At 36.1% G+C, this 13,702-nt stretch overlaps 1 protein-coding gene across 7 annotated transcripts in view; it reads right to left on the bottom strand.

Annotated features, from left to right (window-relative positions):
* Window positions 1-13,702, bottom strand: part of GRIK2 (glutamate ionotropic receptor kainate type subunit 2) — a 1,100,253-nt gene that overhangs the window by 370,895 nt on the left and 715,656 nt on the right. For all 7 annotated transcript variants that reach the window (XM_032408162.1, XM_032408165.1, XM_032408164.1 and 4 more), the window contains one exon: window positions 2,886-3,067. In XM_032408162.1, the coding sequence (XP_032264053.1) occupies window positions 2,886-3,067 (182 nt within the window). The remainder of the gene's footprint in view (window positions 1-2,885; window positions 3,068-13,702) is intronic.

The following is a 13,702-nucleotide window of genomic DNA, read 5'->3' on the forward strand; positions in this document are numbered from 1 at the left end:
TAAGTCACACAGAGAAAGACATGTATTATATGATCTCATTCATATGAGGAATTCTTAATCTCAGGAAACAAACTGAGGGTTGCTGGAGTAGTGGGGGTGGGGAGGGATGGTGTGGCTGGGTGATAGACATTGGGGAGGGTATGTGCTATGGTGAGTGCTGTGAATTGTGTATGACTGTTGACTCACAGACCTGTACCTCTGAAATAAATAATACATTATATGTTAAAAAAAACCAAAGATAGTAAGAAGGGAAAAATGAAGGGGGGTAATCGGAAGGGGAGAGAACCATGAGAGACTATGGACTCTGAGAAACAAACTGAGGGTTTTAGATGGGACGGGGTGGGCGGATGAGTTAGCCTGGTGATGGGTATTTAAGAGGGCACATATTGAATGGAGCACTGGGTGTTATATGCAAACAATGAATCATGGAACACTACAGCAAAAACTAATGATATAATGTATGATGATTAACATAACATAATAAAATTAAATTAAAAAAAAAACAAACACCATATATGTGGTTTGTTAGTGTTACAGAATCTAAACACATGCATTCTGTGTACTAATGTTACTCTGAATTCATCTAACTCTCATATTATCATTTTACCTTTGCTCTGATTTTTCATCTACTAATCTTGCTAAAACTATTAAGTTCTTTTGCTGTATATATTTTATTTTATTTTTTTCAAGATTATTTATTTATTTGAGAGAGAGAGAGAGCGTGAGCACAGAGGGAGAGGGAGAAGCAGGCTCCCCACTGAGCAGGGAGCCAATGCTAGGTGGGGCTCTATCCCAGGACCCAGAGATCATGACCTGAGCTGAAGGGAGATGCTTAACCAACTGAGCCACCCAGGTGCCCCTGTATATATTTTATTTTATTTATTTATTTTTTTTTTAAGATTTTATTTATTTATTTGATAGAGAGAGAGACAGCGAGAGAGAGAATACAAGCAGGGGGAGTGGGAGAGGGAGAAGCAGGCTTCCCGCGGAGCAGAGAGCCCGATGTGGGGCTCGATCCCAGGACCCTGGGATCATGACCTGAGCCGAAGGCAGATGCTTAACGACTGAGCCACCCAGGCGCCCCGCCCCTGTATATATTTTAAATATTATCTTAATTCTGTTTTTATTTTGCAAACAGAGCAGGTTACACACAAGAAAACGATTATAAAATAATGGATATATCAAATAGAAGGCAGAATTGCAATTCTATTTTTAAAGTTGATGGATACCATAAACTTTCAGATATGCAAAATAAGTCAGTTACTTTAGAGACAAGACAACTCATCATTTACATACTTGCTGGAAGCCTAGAGAAAACCTATCAAAGCTCTGTCACTGACAAATCCTAGAGTGCTTCTCACTCTGGGCATAAAGTAAAGCTCTCCTTTCCAAGTCTGTATATTTTAAATATGACCAAGAATTGTTTTAAGTATATATGAAAAATAAATCCCTAGTTTAGATTTCACTGCTTACTTTATTGTATCACTTTATTCACTACCAAAAAAGACCCACAAGAAACAAAAACACACCCAAATTTCATATGCTTTACTACCCAAATATAACACTAGAGCAATTTTCCAAATCCAATTAAAGATTTTACTGTAGTGAAACCAACATTCATATTGGAAGATGAGACAAACATCTGCTTAGTAAACTAACCATGTTATAACAGGCATTTACTGTTGATAGTTACATTTTATGGGGTATAATTTGACATCTGAATCTGCATAATTCTCTAGTAGAGAAATTTATCTTATACATGAGAGGTTTTAGGACAGTTGACTAATCCCAAGCCACGGTGATATCAGCCAGTATGTGTAAAAGAGCTTAAAAAACAAAGTCCAAAGACTTGGGTCCAAATCTAGACTTTATGCATAGTAAGTATATTGGCTCATACTAGGCATTTAACTACCAACATCCATGTCTTGCCTCATCTGTAATATATGGGAGAATAATAATTGCTGCTTTGCAGTATGCTCTTAGGTTGGAATAGTGCAGAAGCAACATTAAAAGATTTCACTGCTATGAATTATTTCATTTGATCAATTTAGTATTATCTTTTGAGTCAGGCAACGCTTTGTTCTGGAATGAATACTTAACATCGTAGGTGAAATATCAATCCCTCTGCTATTTCTTGCTGCTGGTCATTGATCAAGTTACTCAATCTTTCTAAGACTCCGTTTCTTCATCTCTGAAGTGAAGATAGTCTCTACTTCATGGGGTCGCAGTCATGATTAAATAAGATCAAATGTGTAAGGCATCTCCTGGAAGATGCCAGCTAAATAGCAAATCTTTTTTTCTCTTTTTTCAATGGGTTGATTGTAATGGTTGAGATGCTCAGTCATTGACTCTCAGTTTATTCCTTCATTTCAGTACGAAACAGAAATATCTATCTCAATAACCAACATTCATTATAGCAAACAGCATTGTATCCATTTGAAAGTAATCTCAGAACTTCAAACAATGTGTTTTGAAGAGCATCAATATTTGCTTACTTTTCCTTTAAGAATTAATTAAAAGCAAATGTCAGATTTTTATTAGAAAATTACATCAAGGTGACTTCTCTGGCTCATTTTAACTGTGTGACAATAACACTTTGATTTAAAAAAAAAAAAAAAGGAGCACCTGAGTGTCTCAGTGGGTTAAGGGTCCGACTCCTGATTTTGGGTGTGGTCACCATCTCAGGGTCTTGAGATCTAGCTCCGAGTCAGGCTCTGCCCTCAGCGGGGAGTCTGCTTCAGGATTTCTCTTCCTTTCCCTCTGCCCCTCCCTTGCTTGTGCTCACTCTCTCCACCCCCCAAAAAACCAACCAAACAAACAAAAAAACCATGCTTTAAATGCAAATGTAATAAAGAAACCAAGAATTTAGGTAAGTTAAAGATTACCTGTTTCAAAATGCCTGCTGCCATTTCATGGCTACAGTCAAAGATTACATGGAACTCCTTGCCTCTTTTCATTTCCTTTAGTAAGGGTTTTGCATCCTTTGTATCAGCAGGTAGTTGACGGATTTTAAGCCTAAGATTATACCTTGATGGAGCTTTGATGAGCTCCTGCAATCGAATGAGACCTATAATGAAAAAAGGGGAGAAAAGAATATTAGAGAAAAAACAGAGTAGGTCATAGAATCATAGAACATATTCACTTCAACACCTGATTTTCTTGACCATGTATATGTGCATTTCATGGTGTGACCACTGAAATTCCTACTTCCTAACTCCACATCCCCAGTTATTTTTGTTAAAATGATCATTTCTCAAAATTCTTTAAGAAATTCTTTTACAAATTATGAAAGACATACATGATTATAAATTGATGTGAATAATTTAAATAAATAAAAGGATATAGAGCAAAATAATCTCCCTCTGTACCCCAATTCTGCTCCCAAAGCGTTGTCACAGTTAATAGCTTACAAATATTATTCCTCCATACATTTTCTATGCATTTCCACATATATACATAGAGCTTTGTTTTGTTTTGTATTTTACAAGAATAGTGGCTTGTGACAATGTCTTAAGAGTTGTTGTAAGTCAGTAACTATTGTTCTAGTTCATCCATTTCACACTGTATTTTATAGCAGACGTAATTTATGTTATTATTCTCTGGTGTTAGAAACTCTGGTTACTTTTTTGTTTTTGTTTACAAGTAATGGGCTAGTAATTTGGTATATACGTAAGAGTAAGGTAACTTTCTTTAATAAAATAAACTCTAAGTAGTAGCCTGAACCATAATTAAATTAAAGAAATAAAACTTTTTCGTATTATTTGCTAGATATAACATTAACTTCAGAAATAAATATAACCACACACATTATTAGTAAAGCAAATATTTTCCTAGAGAAGTAGCTCCCGAGTATGTGTTTCAAAAAATATATCAAATTAGCAGATACATGTTTAATATATCACAGAACTGTAAGATATTTTCAATTAACAGAGACAAATCATCAGATTTATTCTTTTATACAAACTTCAAGTAATGAAACCCCTTCAAGAACTCATATAAAAGACCCAATATATAAAAAATGTGATAAGAAAAAAAGGATCATCTAATTCTATCCTAGCTTGGATCAAATTAAGCAATTTCCTTGTCTCCTCCTCCTACTCTTCTTTCTTATTTACCTTTTATCCCATTTCATCTCTGTATTTCTCTCAATTTCTATCTTCCCTGAAGAACTATCTTCATAAATATTAGTAGAACAAATAATAATAAAGGAATATATTTGTAAATAACTAATCTGGAGCTTTCTCTTTGTGAGTTTGTGTGTGTGTGTGTGTGTGTGTGTGTGTGTGTGTGTTACTTTACTTGGAAACTGGAATAACAGGAATAAAAATATATCTTATTATGAGTAAAAAAACTGTATATTAAAATAACATATGATCCAGAGAGTAAAATCTAATTCTAGGACTTTTTTCATTCATTTTTTAAATAAATAGACCTTCATACATATAATGGTACACTTCAATATGTTTCAACATAGTTAATAAAATTAACATGACTAGTTTTCAGTATTTGCATCCTCAAATGAGACATACAGTTTAAAAAATATGTAAATTCACAAATATACCTAGTATCTTTTGCTTTTAAAATATTGTTTCATAAAATTTATTTATTTTATAATTTTGCCATTTAAAATTCTATAAATAATATTACATAAATTACACAGTATACTACAATTGTCTCATTTTGTTTTATAAATTTAAATATTTACTAACTAGAGTAAAATAAATATCACATAATTAACTGATATTAAAGGTACCCATTAAACATAATATAATTCAGTCTAGAGAATTAACATGTATATAATGAGTACAGATGTTAACAAGCTAAACAAACATAAAAACAAATATTTGAATTTGTAATACCTGTAGTAGTTTAACACTGAACTTAGAAAATCCTCCAAAACATGTATAAAAGTCTATATATTTATTTGCACATGGGAATGCATTGTTTAACTACTTTTTATAAATAAACCAGAATATAATTGCAGGAAGGCAATGGCTCCCAAACTTTGGAAGGTATGACAGTAATCTATGAAGCTGGTTACAATCTAAATAGCTGAATCAGACTCTGCAGAGGATTACAATCTTCCCAGGTGATTTTCCTGGTCATCAGAAAGTGAGGCCAATTTCCAAAGATAAGCCTGGTTTCTGCTAAGTGTCATATGGGAGTCACTTTTGAACCACTTTGGCATAATAATATTATAAGATAAGAACTATATTATATTAGCTAGTAGCATAAGACAACAAAATAATTAATTCAAAAAATGAATTCCAACTTCATTAGGAAACATGAATCAGAAAACTGTAAATACAGCTGACTGTAGGAAAAAGAGAAGAAAAGAAGACACCATTCATTTACTCCCACATCAAACAAATGTTTATTAAATTCTTACTATGGGTCAAGCAGTGTTCTAGATATTGGCAATACAATGAAAAGTAAAATAGACAAATTTCCTGCCCATACCATGTTAAAAATATGTGGGGGAGGGCAGGTAAAGGCTATTAAGCAGGCAATTATAAATGAAAAATGGCAAATAATATTTTGGTGGGGAAAATGCAATTACTGATGAAGAATACAGCAGAATAATTGAACTTGGAATGAGAATGCTCACGAAAATTACCTCAAAGGAAGTGACATTCAGTTAATACCTGAATAAAAGGAGTAAGAGTGGAAGGAATAGATAGGAAAAAAAAAAAAAGTTTTTTATACTGGTAGGGAGGTGAGAGACCGTGGGCAAAGAATCTTAAGAAACAAGGAAGAAGTGGTGACCAGTGTAATTTCAGAGGGCATGGGGCTGCTTAAGAAGCCCATGTAAATTACTTCAGAGTTAAGGTCTTAAGGGTAGTGGAAAATGCCCACTTGGAATCCACATTTCAAAAGAATCACTCAGATGCCTGACTTGGTTAAGTGTCCGACTCTTGGTTTCAGCTCAGGTCATGATCTCAGGTCATGACTGAACCCCATGTTGGGCTCCACACTGGGCGTGGAGCCTGCTTAGGATTTTCCTTCTCCCTCTCCCTCTAACCCCTCCCCTCTCACTCCCCCCTCGCTCTCTAAAAAAGAAAAGAACGAAAGAAAAGAAAAGAAAAGAAAGAAAAGAAAAGAAAAGAAAAGAAAAAAAAGAAAAGAAAAGAAAAAAAGAAAAGAAAAGAAAAAAAGAAAAGAAAAGAAAAGAAAAGGAAAGAAAAGAAAAGGAATCACTCACATTTTCAATATGGAGGACAGATCAGAAGAGCTAAAACTGGAGGAAGAAAGAGTTGGAAGGCAGTTATAATAAAGCAGTTTAGGAAAGGCCAAGATGTGTGTCCAGGGCAAGATGGTAGGGAGAGATAGAAGTGGATGGACCAGAGAGAGATTTTTGAGAAAGTACTGACAGTACTTGGTGAGGGAGAGGACTGAGTCAGGGAAGTTTCCCAGGTTTCTGGTTTAGGCGGCTAGGGGGAGACAGTGCTTCCACTGAGCATGAGATCATAGGAGGATCAGGTCAGCTGAGGGTTCAAAGTGAGAGGAGTGATCAGCCATGTCAAGGGTTGCTAGTTAACAAAGAAATAATGGTAAACACTTTAAAATGTGTTTATTAAATTTAACTACAAAATCATTGATGACCTAGGTAAGGACAGTTCTACTAGGGTGGTTTGGGTAGATTGTTGTGCCATTACTAGGAGAAGGAGGGAGGTGGAGGTAGATTATTGTGCCATTAAAAGGAGTAGGAGGGAGGTAAAAAATAGACCCCTTCAAAACCATCTCCATGTATTTCCATAATGTAACTTAGTGCCCATCTTAATCAGATAGTGAAGAAACAGATAGGAAAATCCCGCTTCCTCCCATTAAATCAAATATTAAAGAAAACCTATGAAAATATCTTACAAATGCTTTTAGAGATCTTCAATTATTATTAAGAATGTAAGATGATATAAAACCCAAAATGTCTAAGAATTACCAAATTGGATTATCTTTAAACTTTTCTTAGCTCTGAATTTCTACTATTCTCATAAAATTATTTATATAGACACAGAATGTTCTAATACTAACCTCTGCCAAATAAAGGCTTACTTATCTCAGAAGATTTTATACAAGTTAAATATAAATTTTGGGGATTTAGTCTGTCATTGTAGAAATAGCTTGGGTGTTGGTTTGAATCTCAGTTCAAAAACATATGATCTGCATGACTTTGTGTAAGACATTATATCTCTCTCTGCTTTGCCTTCCTCTTCTCTATAATAAGGTAAAACCATATATGTATTAGTATATAAAACACCAAAAAAGGAACTGTCACATATCAGACTCTCAAAAAGTGGCAGTTGTCAATGTTTTTGTTATTTTTGCTAAGATTAGGAAAAATATATTTTTTTAAAAACTGCTGGTTATTAAATCTGTCCTTGGAAGTTATTTTGACACTAATTTAGACTGAAAACCTAATAACATCAAAATTTTAATCGAAATTTTAAGAGATTAACTCATTATCAAAGAAAAAGGAGCTACATAGTTACAGATTAGTCCAACAGTTTTGAACTGAAAAATCTCAAGTGATTCAAAAAAATAGAAATATTCAAAGCATAAAATCCACAAATAGTAATTGCAGAGTCCACCCTAACTATAAATACTGCCAAGTATTTTCAAGTCTCTTAAGAGCTCATGTGGATGGTCCATTGAGCCATCAGGTACAATAAATGTTTACTTATTCTCTTCACACACATATATCCCTGTTGGCATTAATGTAACAGATTTCAGTTTGCCAGATTCCCTGAGGAGTAATATTGAAGAGCTAAAATAGAAAAAAAAATAAAAAAATGAAAACAACTGCTGCTAGTAGGAACTGCCATCTCCTACTTAAGAATTAGAGTAAAATGTTGCTTTTATTCATTCATTCAACATGTATTTACTGCATGTCTACTATGTGCAAGACATCATTTCATGGATAAATATAGTGATTGGAATCATAGCATTTATTCAGTCTTGAACTGCATGAGATATAGTTTGACTTTGGCACTTTTTTTTTTTTAAGATTTTATTTATTTATTTGTCAGAGAGAGAGAGAGCACAAGCTCGGGGAGCTGCAGGCAGAGGGAGAAGATGCTCGGGGCTGAGCAGAGGGAAGAAGATGCTTGGGGCTGAGCAAGGAGCCCAATGCAGGACTCAGTCCCAGGACCCTGGGATCATGACCTGAGCCAAAGGCAGACACTTAACCAAATGAGCCACCCAGGTGTCCCGACACTTTAATTTTTAATACAAAAGTTATTTCTGTAATGCTTCTCACCTTCAGTTTTTGGAATAAAATTAGTTCAGCTTTCCAATCAGAGGAAAGTAATCCAGAGAGCTGTTTGAATACTGAAAGTAGAAACATGATTTGTAAATTTTGCTTTTCACCATCTCCTGCACCAGGTGCTTAGACTTCTCTCTTGGCTTCCAAGTCTTCGTTGCTCTGTCCTGTGATATTGTTTCTCTTTTATCCATATTTTCACTCTAGATCCTTTGCCTTCCCCATTATCTGGCAATTACATACAAATCTCTGAGTTTTGTTATTTAAAACAACTATTTATAGTATGAGAGAGTTGACAAAAAGGAAGATGGACTCAAAATATTCAAAGAATGCATGTTTACCCACTTTATTCAATGAGTTATTTGATGGCATCCTTGCAATTTAATGTATGTGGATGGGGATTTTATCCAAAGGGAAATGGCCTTAAACAGCAGGAATGTCTAATTACAATACTGGGTATGTATTTTCCTCTGTAGATCTCTAGCGATCTTCCTACCTCCCCCAGTATTCCTCTGAAAATTATCATGTTCTAAAAAATTCCTATCTCAGAAAAGATTACCCTAATCAAATTCATCATATATACTTAAATATGCATGCTCTGTAAAATATAATAGGAAAAAAGTAAGCTTCTTAAAATAATTGAGATGATTTACATGTGGTCATTTCCTATGATTCCTTGGTCAAAATAGAGAAATAAAAAGACCCATCTATGAGATGAAATAAAAGAGTGAAATTTATTTTGTTGAAAATGTGGTTAATACAAATAATTTCCAAAAAAAATTTTCAGAAATGTAGTATACTTTAACAAATTTGGTACCCGATTAATTTATTTAATGAAAGAGTAGAATTATAACTCCTTAAAACAATCTTTTAGTTAAAATGCCCCCTCTTTCCCTAATGTAATTAGTTGATGTAATGATAATAAAAGAGAAACAATCTGCACAGATGGGTTCCTGAAAATCTTCTAACAAAAAAGAGCACTACATTGCAATTATCCCTTTATTTTGGTAGATGAATAACATTCTATTCCCTCTAATTCCTTCACTGAGAGTACATGTTTTTTAACCTTTTTCTGCTTTCAGATATTGTACAGTAGCTGAAATCAAGGTTTATCATCAGCTTACAGCAGGACAGAGGCCTGCTCTTTTCAGAAGGTGCCATCAATTCAGCAAATAAGGAGAATCCAGAAGGAGCCATTTATGCACACTCCAGCTGGCACTTTCTTCTAAAGAGATCAATCACACCCCCCTCTCTGCAGGCCCAGCTTCCCCCAGCCCCAGGAAGGGAGTCCCAAGGTTCCTCCTATATCCAGGTATCCACTTCAGTAGCTACACAAACTAGAGTCTTGCCGCAAACCTGGCTCACTCATCAGGGCTATTTATCATTTTAGTGAATGGGGTCCTTGTGCAGGCCAGACCTCTCCCCTACCCTCCAAATGTATTGTATAATAAACTATACAAAAATGACTCATCCACAGTCAGTGTTTCATCATCAACCCTACCCCCTTTTCTTTCAGTTGAGAAAAGAGAATTCATTGAGAGACCGAACATCTCAAGGAGTTATTTTTATTGGAATGCTTTATTTGTGCCACAGAGTGTTTTAGACTTTTTATTTTTCTTTTTTAAAGTAGGCTCCATGTGTAGCATGGAACCCAATGTGGGGCTTGAACTCATGACCCTGAGATCAAGACCTGAGCTAAGATCAAGAGTCAGATGCTTAACCAACTGAGGCACCCAGGCACCCCTGTGCTACAGAGTGTTTTAAAGAAAACTGAATAAAATATCTACACCAGGATTTTGTAGTCTATCCTAATGCGTTAAATACAGACAAGGGAGCTAATCGTATTAAGAAAATCAAAAGTGGCTTAGACAAGAGAAGTAGATTTCCATTGAAAAAAATTCTGTCTCCAAATTTTTGTCTGCCCTCCTCCCTTTGGGGATGAGGTAGATTTGTTCATCAGTACAGGGAAAATAGAAAATAAAGAAAATTGGAGTCTAGAATAAAAAGGGAGAAGAGGAAGGGAAAATGAGAAGAAACTTCCAAAGTGGTTTTCATCTTCTTAGAAGAGAGAGAGAAAGTTATGTGGAGTAAAATTGGAGGGCTGGTCTCCTGGGAAAATCTTCAGATTTTAACAATAACCTGACAGAGAGGGAATGCCTTCTCTCTTTTTGAAATTTGCTGTATATTTAAAGTAGGATAGAGCCTAATATATTCAAAACTCAAAACATGTAAAATACTTCAGCATTATATATTAGAAACCAAGCCACAAATGAGTTTTAATTTACATGCCAAGGTGAATTGACTATGTGTGGCTCCCTAGAGCACTGTGTAAAAAAATTTTTGAGACTAGTTCTGTGTTCAGGGGCATGTTTCAATAAGGGATTTGAACCTGAGGTATGGGGTAGGCATAGTGGCATCATGTATTGGTCATCCTTATATTAAAATCTCCTCCTTACTTATTAGTGTCATCAAATTCTATCCATGATATTGTTTTATTGATGGCAAAGCCTTTCTATGCTTCAGAATGGAAAATATTACAGTGCAGACCATACATTTTAGGCACCATGCTCTTTATGTGAAGGCAAGACCCATGGTTCAACGTTGAACCATGATGCATTCAAATAAGTAGAATCCAAACAGGAATTCTGACTCTTACAGTCTCCTAAAAACATTAAAAATGTGTATAAATTGTCTGAAGCAAACTCATTAAAATTCTATATTGTTTTTTTTCTCAAACCCCTCAAATTCTGAAAACTTGCATTGACACATAATACACATACGTGTGTGCATTTGTGCACACACACAGGCTCACTTGCATACACACACACACACACATACACACACACCCCTCCTCTGTTTCTATTTCCCTGGGAAATTTTATTTATGTCTGCCCTGACTTCTCCCCACAGGATAATCTGGCCATGGTGTTTCTGTTCTTTCTGTTCTGTTTCCATTTCTAAAGTCCATACCACACATGTTCACAATATTGATCTAGAAAAGCAGAAGCCTCCTAGGAAGGCCTAAGTGGGGAAGGCATAAACTAGCGGTACCTGAATAACCTTTAGCAGGTTAGTCATGGAGAAAGGCTGAGACCTTTCAAACATATTTGCAACCTATTCATAAGTCAGTCTTATACGTTGCATCATGATGCCAAATTTCTGAACCATATTGTGGCATGGCAGTCTGCATCGATCCCACCTCATTAACTTTCTACTGAATGGCTACAGACAATATTTAAATTTTCCAAATTTTAGTTTTCTCACCTGTAAAAATGTGATCACAATAACTATTACAATACAGAAAAAATCAAATGAGCTAGTGCATATGAGTCAGTGAGTACTGTGCCTGGCACAGATTCACCCTCCTTACTGGTTTCTGGTAATTAGTTCTCCCCGGAACTCAAAAATCACTGTTGTGTGTGTATGTGTGTGCGTGTGTGTGTGTGTGTGTGTGTGTGTGTGTGTGTGTCAGTAGGCTCTGTTTTCTCCCCAAACTCTGCCTGCAATCTTACGCGTGGTCTCTATCAAAATCTCTTCATTTAAGCATCTAAGTAAATCCTGCTTCCTGCTAGGAACTCCATCTACATGCCAATAACTCCCAAATTTATATCTCTTGCCAGATACTTCCCTGAACTCTAGAGTCCTAAATTCATTTTCCTATTTGACAATTGTGTAGTAAAAAATTAATCTTGTCAAAGAGAGGTCTGGCCTTTGCTATTGTCTCCTGGGAGGTAATCTCTAAGCCCTTGGAATGTCCTGTCTGATCAGAGTGTCTTTGTTTATCTGGGAGCCTTGGGCCACACAGGATAGACTAACAATGTGATTTACGGTAGGGGTTTTGAGTCATGAAGTAGCAGCTCAGCCTCTGGAGGGGCTAGAAACTACAGGTGGGCCAAGTGCCTAGTTAGCCATGCTTACGTGATCAACCCCAATAAAAACTCTGGACACCCCAATGCTCACATGAGCTTTCGTAGTTGGCATTACTCCATGCATAGTGTCACCCACTGTTGCCCAGGAAAGTTAGCAATGTCCACAAGTTGAGTTGTTGGGAGAAGACAACTGGAACCTCTGAGTGTGGACCTCTTCTGGACTCTGCTCCATGTGCTTTTTCTCTTGGTTGATCTTAATCTGTATCCTTTTGTTATAAATTATAACAGTGAGTATAACAGCTTTCAGTCATTCTGTGAGCTATTCTAGTGAATTATCAAACTTGAGGGTGATATTGGGGATGTTTGAAATTGCAATCAGTCAGAAATGAGGGTGGTTTTGGGGACTCCTGAATAATGCAACATCTCTACTTTGATGTATAGTAAATACTACACAGCATTCCAAAATTGGCTCTTCACGTCCCCAGCCTCCAAAACTGCTCCCCACTCAGTCTTCCCCACATAGTATAATGGCAACTCTTATAATTCCAGTTACTCAGGCCAAAAACCTTGGTGTCACCTTTGATCAGCTCTTGCTAGCATACCTTACATCCAGACTATTAGAAAATCCTTTTCTACCAACTCTTACTGCTTCTAACACACTGGATTGAGTTTTACGATCTCGCAAATGGATTATTGTAAAAGCCTCCTAACTAACATTGCCCTTACACATTTTTATGTCCATGTATATCTAGTAGCAATTCATAACCTGTTAGGCTTATTTCGTAAGTCCGGTGAGTGCAGTGATTGGGAGCTTTTAAAATAGTAAGGTGGGGATGAAGATGGCAGGAAGACACAGAAGAGTTTTAAGTACAGGCCTGGATACAATAAGAGTGGTTAGATGGAACTATGCTTAGTGGCCACTGAAATATGGAGTCCTGAGGCTCAACTCAATTGCAAAGAATTGAGTCAATTCACAACAAATTCTAAAGCATGAGATACATTATGAGAGTGGCTTATGGTTCTCTAGGACAAGTGGAGGGAGATATTGTGCTTCCAGACAACTAGTCCATCTAAACTTATTCCAATAACAATACAGAGAGCACAATGCCATCCTGCTGGGTAGGGTCTCCGAGAGCTCTTGAGTTCAGAATGGGGGAAGCAACAGGGATAATGGGGACAAAGTAGAGAATACCAGAACTCCTTCCATGTGCTTGAAGCTGGGTTCAAGCTGCAAGACTAGCTCCACACCACCTCACAACAGCCTGCCTCACAAATGGACTGAACTGGGGTGTTACATGGAGTGTGTTTATGATACCTGGAAGGCAGAGGATGCCAACCTGATTACTACTCCTGAAGTCAATACTAAAATATGTTGTCCCCATTTCTTCCCTCACTGTTATGAAAAAAAAGTAATTATGTCATTATTAGAAAGCAAACAGTGCTTTTGACCATGCCAAGGCTGAAACTCTTTGGCTGCTATAGCCTCAGGGTCTAAGTTCAATATGTGCTAAGGTCAATTTTCTATTTAGAATGCTCCATTTGTGAGGAGCCAATAGAATAAATGTTGTATTTCTATC

Source organism: Phoca vitulina, unplaced genomic scaffold (assembly GCF_004348235.1).
Source record: "Phoca vitulina isolate PV1807 unplaced genomic scaffold, GSC_HSeal_1.0 scaffold9, whole genome shotgun sequence".
NCBI classification, from domain to species: domain Eukaryota; kingdom Metazoa; phylum Chordata; class Mammalia; order Carnivora; family Phocidae; genus Phoca; species Phoca vitulina.